This window comes from Cyclopterus lumpus, chromosome 9 (assembly GCF_009769545.1).
Source record: "Cyclopterus lumpus isolate fCycLum1 chromosome 9, fCycLum1.pri, whole genome shotgun sequence".
In the NCBI taxonomy this organism is placed as follows: domain Eukaryota; kingdom Metazoa; phylum Chordata; class Actinopteri; order Perciformes; family Cyclopteridae; genus Cyclopterus; species Cyclopterus lumpus.
In genome coordinates, this window is record NC_046974.1 from 26782839 (window position 1) to 26792346 (window position 9508).

The window sequence follows — 9508 nt, forward strand, 5'->3', positions numbered from 1 at the left end:
ATGTATTTATATATATATTATTTTTATTTTTTTAAATATAGATCTATAGAAGTATATTTAGTTGTAATCAATTGGGTCAGAAGTAAAGAGATCATTTCAAAAAGTTTTGCCGAGATCAGGCTGTTGACAGCGGTCACCATGACAACGGCGCTGACAGGGCTCCAGGAGGACCTCAAATCTCCGCATTCTTCGGAGCATATTTTTAAGCAGGCTGCCTCTTGACAAACCGACCTCAGAATTGATGCTTGCACTGCTAACTTCTCGCCTGAAAACGTCCTAAAATAATCTTCCGTGGCACAACAACAGCAGGTGCTGGTGGCGCACGTTTCGCTCTGTGACGTGATGAAGAGAAAAGAGGTCCTTTGCTCCAAAGCGTCCCGAAGGAGGTCTGTTTCACACTGATTCCGGATCAGCTGATCCGGTCGGTTTTAACAGCTGGAGAGACGCGACCAATGTAACGGAGTTGTTTCCTGGTATAAAGATCCACTCAAACTATTGATCAACATGATCGTAACGTGTTTCCGGTTGACTGAATGTCGTTAAACTACTACTTGTAGTCACAAAGACACCGTCACTGCACACCGTCTCTCTGCAGCCCGCTGCCTGTGTGTTCACCAGCTGCACCGAGTACTTATACACAGCGTGTGGTATTTGTACTGTGTTCTGTGTCCGCTTATAAGCGCAGGGACGATTTCTACCGGCTGTCACAATTTTAAAAATTGTATAATTATATAATGCATTTTATATTAGTATATATATATATTTTAAATGACACTGTCTACTACTAATACACGTTATCATAATGACTGTCATTAGTCTGCTGTGCCCAGGTCTTGTGGGTTAGGCTTTATTCCTACCAGCTGGATGTCTGTTTACCAAATTAAATTAACTTACTAACTTATGGTTAACATATAATTGTAAAATTAATAATAATATTAATAATTGGGAGAAAGAGAGAATAAGATTTTTTTTTCTAAAAAACCAGTAAAAAAAGAGTGTGCAATAGTGTTCTCAGGGGAGTCGCATCGTGGCTGGCTTCCCCCCCATAGTCCACCTTTCTGCCTGAACCCCAAGGGCACAGTGAGTAATATACAGAGGGCCCAGATAGCACCTGCTACACACCTGAGGACACCCACCCACTCGACGTCATAGTGGTGTCGCTCGGTATTTATAGGGCCCCAACACCGTTCTCACTCACGGTGCAGCAGTTTTGTTAGCCTGGAGGTTTCGTGTCTGACATCTTGTCCAGCTCAAGGTCACTTCGCAGAGACTGACATTTCAAAACGCTCTAGTTTTCCAGTTAGGAGCTTTTTGATGTGGCTGAATCTGCCCCTTGGAACTCTGGGTAATGGTATTGACCAATAGCGGGAGGGCATTCAGAAGTTTGTCTTTTTGTTATTGTAGGTCAGAATAACTCATTGTACTCTTTGTCCTTTGTTTTCATAGAAACATGTCGGCCGTCTCTGCCCCTGCTGTCCTCACCGACTGGACCTGTGAACACCGGAGGGAGAGTGTTTGTGTTGGACCACAAGCAGTGGCCGGCCCCCATGAAGGTGCTCTTCTGAAGCATTGCTTATTCAAATAGTGTTTGCAACTCTTTCTCTAATTCTTGGTGCCTTGTTACACAATGGATTTGATGCATCACAACAACAGAGGGGATGCTAACTGGCTCAGCACAATGCACACACTCCTAGACGCAATGCTTTGATTGTCTAATTGTTCAGTAACATGTTCAGGCCAAATCATGAAAGGATGTACATCTGTTTAAATGTACATGTTGAATATGCAATAGTGCACTTAAATATGTGAAATGCTGTATTGAAGCATTTAGAATTCTACCAGCATGTTGTTCAATGTTAATGTTACTAATGAAGTGTCTGTTTTGTTATCCTTTCATCCTCCAAGGAGCATTATTATGATGGCGAGAGTGGGACTGGGTACCTCGCCTGGAGGATTACAACTATTCAGAGATGCTCTGCTAAAGACAGACGATCATCATTTGGAGGTAATTCCATAGTAATACTGGAAGAATGTATGTAGAACAAAGCAGTCACCAGATCAGTGATTGCCTTTTGTTGCACATGTTTCTCCAGCCAATAATAAACAATAGATTTTTCTTAAAAGTCAAATCTAAGTTACCTAAAGTGTTTCACAAATGCACGTGGTTGTGATCAGTGTTGACCACAAGGTATTTTGTCTATTGTGTAGAATCAGCCAGAGGACCATGTGGTGACGACATGTCTGGAGGGCCAACTGTCAGACCAGAGTCAGTTTGTTCCAGACGGCCCTGAACCACGAGGAATCAGAGAAGCATCTCATTGATGAAACATTCAGCTGATGAGGACACAATCAAGAAGATGCTTTAAAGATGTCAACGGCGTGGTAAATATCTGACCAATAGACGGACAGGAAATGGGCATTGTTGTGACACTCAAACAACAACAACTAACAATTAGTTTGGAAGACTATGACATCCTGAAACTGTCCCCCAACATTCCCCCCTAGGTTGAACAGGATGTGGTTGTGATGTTTGGAGAGGATGCATCGGGCAAGCTTCTGGAGAGGTGGCCAACCACATTCAAGAAAAAGATGATCCAACAATGCAGAAAGCTTCCATCCATCAGGGAGCTGGAGGAACACCTGCTGGCAGCTGAGCCTTCTGAGGATGGCACTGAAGTGGATGTTGACTTTGGTAAGCCGTATGTTGTTGTTTTGCAGACTTGAAGCATATCAACATGTGTATTAACATCATATGTAAAGCTGGATTGAGATATACATATAAGATGACATGGTGTGTACTGAACGAAACCTCAAAAGCACTGAAGTGTTTGGCTCATTTTGTTGCCATTGCAGATATGCTGAAGTGTGTTAACAACAAAGTTGTGTTGTTACGGGATGGGACAGGGACCTGTCGCTGCACCTGATTCCACCTTCTGCTCCGGGTCGGAAGAAACCAGGAAAGGTGTCGGCATCCCAAGCAGAGAAGCATCTTGTGGCATTCAAGGAGGTCTATATTGTTTTCTAATTCATGACAAAAAATTTAAAATGATGGTGGGATTAATGTTACTATAGTTTCCAATACTGATACTATTACTATGTAACTACGTAATGTCTCTCCATGTGTGTTTGTCTTCTCAGACTGGGACAAACATCCAAGAGCACCTTGATACCATCACTACTACTCAACCCGACCTCCTGGCTGTCAGAGCCAGGAAAAATGTGCTCCACCAGTTCTTCATCATCCTGGACCAGGAGGCCGTACCTTGCAGGTCAACCTCTTCTCTTGGTGCCTTTGATGAACTGTTCAAGGCACATGTTGTTTTTGGCACATCATTCAACACAATGCTTTTTTCCCAGGCCTATTATATTTTACTATTATATATTTTATATAATCTTCAGGATAAGATTACATGGATCAGGTTTTTCGGTTCCACAAAGCAAGTTTGGCAAAATCACCATAGCAACACATCCAAAAACGATGAAAAAGATGTGTTTTTAATTTGTAGAGACTTCCTGCTGTCCTGATGTCAATGGGGAGGTCATCCACCAATGAGGAGCCAGCACAGCAAACAGTCGTGATTTTGTTGAGTGTTTAGCTCGAAGTGACGGAGCTACAAGCCGATTGGCAGAAGCCGAGTGAAGTGAACGAGCTGGGGTGTGAGGTTAGACCATGTCCTGGGTGTGAGGTTAGACCATGTCCTGGGTGAAAGGTTAGACCATGTCCTGGGTGTGAGGTTAGACCATGTCCTGGGTGTGAGGTTAGACCATGTCCTGGGTGTGAGGTTAGACCATGTCCTGGGTGTACGGTTAGACCATGTCCTGGGTGTGAGGTTAGACCATGTCCTGGGTGTGAGGTTAGACCATGTCCTGGGTGTGAGGTTAGACCATGTCCTGGGTGTACGGTTAGACCATGTCCTGGGTGTGAGGTTAGACCATGTCCTGGGTGTGAGGTTAGACCATGTCCTGGGTGTGAGGTTATACCATGTCCTGGGTGTAGGGTTAGACCATGTCCTGGGTGTGAGGTTAGACCATGTCCTGGGTGTGAGGTTAGACCATGTCCTGGGTGTAGGGTTAGACCATGTCCTGGGTGTGAGGTTAGACCATGTCCTGGGTGTGAGGTTAGACCATGTCCTGGGTGTGAGGTTATACCATGTCCTGGGTGTGAGGTTAGACCATGTCCTGGGTGTGAGGTTAGACCATGTCCTGGGTGTGAGGTTAGACCATGTCCTGGGTGTGAGGTTAGACCATGTCCTGGGTGTACGGTTAGACCATGTCCTGGGTGTGAGGTTAGACCATGTCCTGGGTGTGAGGTTAGACCATGTCCTGGGTGTGAGGTTATACCATGTCCTGGGTGTAGGGTTAGACCATGTCCTGGGTGTGAGGTTAGACCATGTCCTGGGTGTGAGGTTAGACCATGTCCTGGGTGTGAGGTTATACCATGTCCTGGGTGTAGGGTTAGACCATGTCCTGGGTGTGAGGTTAGACCATGTCCTGGGTGTGAGGTTAGACCATGTCCTGGGTGTGAGGTTAGACCATGTCCAGGGTGTGAGGTTATACCATGTCCTGGGTGTGAGGTTAGGCTACAGGCAGGGTGTGACATCACTACTACAGGCAGGATGTGACATTACTACTACAGGCAGGGTGTGACATCACTACTACAGGCAGGATGTGACATCACTACTACAGGCAGGGTGTGACATCACTACTACAGGCAGGGTGTGACATCACTACTACAGGCAGGATGTGACATTACTACTACAGGCAGGGTGTGACATCACTACTACAGGCAGGATGTGACATTACTACTACAGGCAGGGTGTGACATCACTACTACAGGCAGGATGTGACATCACTACTACAGGCAGGGTGTGACATCACTACTACAGGCAGGGTGTGACATCACTACTACAGGCAGGGTGTGACATTACTACTACAGGCAGGGTGTGACATCACTACTACAGGCAGGATGTGACATCACTACAGTCACAATAAACTAAAACGGTGCATTGTAATACTGAAGACGAAAAATAAAAACAAATAATCCAACAAAGAACTAACTTTAGGGCTCAGTGGAGAGCAGGGTCCTTCAATAAGAGGATCGTGGGTTCGATCCCCAGCTCCACTAGCCCATGTTGTGGTGTCCTTGAGCAAGACACTGAACCCCAAATGTCTCCTGTAGCTGTTCTACAGTGTGTGAATGTTAGTTACTCCTGATGGACAGGTGTAACCTTAGCCCCTCCCATCAGTGTGTGAACGTGTGTGAATGTTAGTTACTCCTGATGGACAGGTGGAACCTTAGCCCCTCCCATCAGTGTGTGAACGTGTGTGAATGTTAGTTACTCCTGATGGACAGGTGGAACCTTAGCTCCTCCCATCAGTGTGTGAACGTGTGTGAATGTTAGTTACTCCTGATGGACAGGTGGAACCTTAGCCCCACCCATCAGTGTGTGAACGTGTGTGAATGTTAGTTACTCCTGATGGACAGGTGTAACCTTAGCCCCTCCCATCAGTGTGTGAACGTGTGTGAATGTTAGTTACTCCTGATGGACAGGTGGAACCTTAGCCCCTCCCATCAGTGTGCGAACGTGTGTGAATGTTAGTTACTCCTGATGGACAGGTGGAACCTTAGCTCCTCCCATCAGTGTGTGAACGTGTGTGAATGTTAGTTACTCCTGATGGACAGGTGGAACCTTAGCCCCACCCATCAGTGTGTGAACGTGTGTGAATGTTAGTTACTCCTGATGGACAGGTGGAACCTTAGCCCCTCCCATCAGTGTGTGAATGTGTGTGAATGTTAGTTACTCCTGATGGGCAGGTGGAACCTTAGCTCCTCCCATCAGTGTATGAACGTGTGTGAATGTTAGTTACTGCTGATGGACAGGTGTAGTGTTAAAGCACTTTGAGTGGTCAAGAGACTAGAAAGGAGCTCAGGTCCAGGTCCAGGTCCATTTACCAAAGGGATTAGACGTGAACAGGCAGGATCTGACTGTGACATTTATGGAGTAAAACCGCAAACACATGGTAAACTGTCGGCTATCGCCACACTTGAAGATAGCAGCCTTATTTGGATCGCTTCGTAGAGTTTCAGAAGTTGGATTTAATAAAAAAAAAGTTGCATCTTTTTACCCTGCTGTTAGTCAGTTGTTCTTTTTGTATAACTTTAAAGTGAGTGTGTGGACCCAGCAGCAGAGGGGAAATGCTGCCCCCTGTCTGCGTGGAGCAGGTTTGCCAGTCATTCCATGTTGCACCTTTAAATGCTGATCATTTATACTTAAATAAATGAATTCCATGTTTACAATAGTTTACTGTGAACGGTGCCTGTTTAGTTTCTCCTGTGGTTTTATTGTCCTTGTATTGTTCACTCAAGCACGTGAATGAAGGAAGTCTCACAACAAATGACACACAGGTACTTCTATGAAAACTGAAACTTTGATTTTATTTAAGGAGATTAAATGAAAATGGTTCCATTAGTGTTCAATGGCAGAATGTAAAAAGTGAAACAGCGACTTCTAAATGCAGATTTATATTTATACTCTGAAAAGATTAAATACCTTAAGATTAAATAAATTATTATTTTTTCATTGGTGAGTTTTATTTCTGTATGTAAAAGCCTGCTGGGACTTCTGTGTTTCAGTGTGTTTTTTATTTTGTATTTACTGTTTCGTCATATTTATTGATATCTCTGTATCTCTGAATTTTGAGAACTCAACATGTGGAATGATTTAATAAGATAGAAAACAAATGGGGCTTTTATGAAAGTTCATTTTGCATTGCAGCTGCCTGAAAAAAGAAGCATCAAATAGTGAATAACTGGTCAACTTAAAAGGAATGTGGAACCTTTAAATCCCAAGAAAGGTAGCATACATTAATAAGTTGGGAGCAAAAACAAAGAAGCATGAAATATTTACACGCACATGATCAGTGTGCACAATGACAAAATATGACAAAACCAGAAGAACCGGTGAAGACATTAATTTGTGCATATCGCTGTTAAAAGCAACCTCTTGTTTATATGATTTCACATGTGTAGTTCTTTAATAACAAAACAATGCATAGTGCTTACTCTTACTTCATTCCTGAAAAACAGATATGTTTCAGGTGGGTTTTCAGCAACATATAACTGCAATTTTACTGAATAATAATAACATTGTTATATGTCTGTTTCTGTTCAACTGCGAGTACACAAGACAACTTTAAACCTCTTCATGTGGGGCATGTGTCTGTGAAGCCATGTACACTGGTGTGTTTGTTTGTTTGTTTGTTTGTGAGCAGAGAGGAGAGGCATAAAACACGTGGACGGATGGGATCATCATTGTTGGTGACCAACAAACCTCCACACAGAGCAGAAGGAAGAGAGGGCACAAATGAAACCAGTAATACTGTACATTCCATCCTGGGGGTCAAACTACGGAGTCCACGAGATCCCCCCCCCCCATCTGCACCGCCTCGGTGAAGACGAGTTCAGCCGCGGTGGTGTGTGGCTGGAGGAGAGGAGAGCGGTGCCCCAGAGAGCCTCGGGGTCCAAGTTCAGCTTCTTCTCCCGGACAGGGAACAAATCCTCCCGGACCCTCGGCGGCCGGCCTACGGATGGGGTTTCTTTCCCGAGGCAGACGACTCAGCTCGCGGTCGCGTCGGATGCGGGCGGCGGCGGCGGCGGCGGCGGCGGCGGCGGCGGCGGCTCCAGGCTGTCGGCGACTTCTTCCAACTCGTCCAGCAGCTCCGTGAACGCTGGCCGCCTGAAGGACTCCACCTGATGGAGGAGAGGAGAGGTTTTGACTGCTGGGGGGGGGGGGGGGGGGGGGGGATCTCGTGGCTCGGTGTGTGTGTGTGTGCGCGCGTGTGTGTGTGGGGGGGCTCGGTGTGTGTGTGTATGTGGGGGGGCGCTCGTGCTGCTGGACATTCGTGGGAGAATGCACGAGAAATTATCGCCATACAAAAGCATTGCTTGAGGATGATACGCTGCATTATGTCATCTGGGTTATCTGATGCATGTCAGTTTCGCCGATTTTTTTTATTTAGTTCATTAGAAATTATAAAATATTTATATATTAATGTGTAAACATACATACATATATATGTACGTTGAGAGTAACACAATAATAAAATGGCCAATATAGCTGATTCTGATAGATATACAAACATACATACATAAATATACATAGATTTTTATATACAAATGTATTTTTTTTTAAATATATATATAATTTTTTTTGTCTAACCTTTACGGATCTCATTGACTCATCTCCTACTAAACAACTTGTGAGAACAACAACAGAGCAGGGACAGAAACCTAATGATTCCCTTGTCATGAAAGATAAAAGACATCTATGTTCTAAACTATCTGCCCATACATTAGTATTCATGTTTAGTAGTTCTCCATTACTTGTCTTCCATTACATTAATACCTGTATTGTCATACTTCCACCTACCATACAGCAGCGGGCGGCCAGCTCCAGGAGGCGCTGAGGACAGTCGTCCACCAGCTCCCTGAAGGCCTTCACGTCCAGCCCGTAGTCCTGGAAGACACCGAGGGCCCCGTGAGTCCCCCACATGGAGAACAAACCACCACACAAAACACGAGGCTCACACGCGTTGTTAGGTCATTACTCAAAATAAAAACTGATGATGGCTCAATAACATACATTCTCCTGAAATCCTTGAATTCTTCACACACGAAACAATGAATTGAATATGAATTATAATGTGCCAATGTGAGGTCCTACCTGTGTCCTGGGGAGTATCTCTGGGTCGGCCGGGATCCGGGCCAGGACCTCACAGAGCACGATGCCGAAGGAGAAAACATCCACCTGGAACAAGGGACACACCGTGTGGTGATGAACCAGCAGAAATACACTCTAAAGAAAAATATGACTATTTTGATAACAGTTATTAGTTTTTGCTGCTTCTTTTTGTGTTATATGAAAGTTAATTGATCTTTTTTGGGGGGGATTGTTTGGAGACACTTGAGGTTTGAGGAAATCATAAAAAAGTATTTGTCAATGTTTTCTGACATCTTATAAACCAAAGAATACATAGATTAATCAAGAATATTAAGATGAATTGATAATGAAAATCATTAATCTATTAGATCCCCAAGACTGTTGTGTATATTTCAAGACTTGATACCTGTTCACATGACTATATAATGTTATACATTCAGGTTATCTGAACATACCAGTGAACATTAAAATTGACCTCACTTTCTGTCCATCAATGTGTGTGTGTGCGCGCATTTGTGTGTGTGTGTGGGGGTGTGTGTATGTGTGAGTGTGTGTGTGTGTGTGAGTGAGTGAGTATGTGGGTGTGTGTGTGTGTGTGTGAGTGAGTGAGTGTGTGTGCGAGCGTGTGTGTGTGAATGAGTGAGAGTGAGTGTGTGTGAGTGAGTGAGTGTGCCTGTGTGTGAGCGTGTGAGTGTGAGTGAGTGAGTGAGTGAGTGTGTGTGAGTGAGTGTGTGTGTGAGTGTGTGTGTGTGTGTGAGTGAGTGAGTGTGTGTGCGAGCGTGTGAGTG

General features: G+C 44.5%; 1 protein-coding gene across 1 annotated transcript in view; it reads right to left on the minus strand.

The window, feature by feature from the left end:
• Window positions 1-7615: 7615 nt before the first annotated feature.
• The window catches only part of zgc:162952 (PKc_LIMK_like_unk domain-containing protein), a 21040-nt gene continuing 19147 nt past the window's right edge, over window positions 7616-9508 (minus strand). The window contains exons 7-9 of the mRNA XM_034541368.1: window positions 8724-8807; window positions 8430-8516; window positions 7616-7750 (exon numbers count right to left, since the gene is read on the minus strand). Coding sequence (XP_034397259.1) covers window positions 7616-7750; window positions 8430-8516; window positions 8724-8807 — 306 coding nt within the window. The remainder of the gene's footprint in view (window positions 7751-8429; window positions 8517-8723; window positions 8808-9508) is intronic.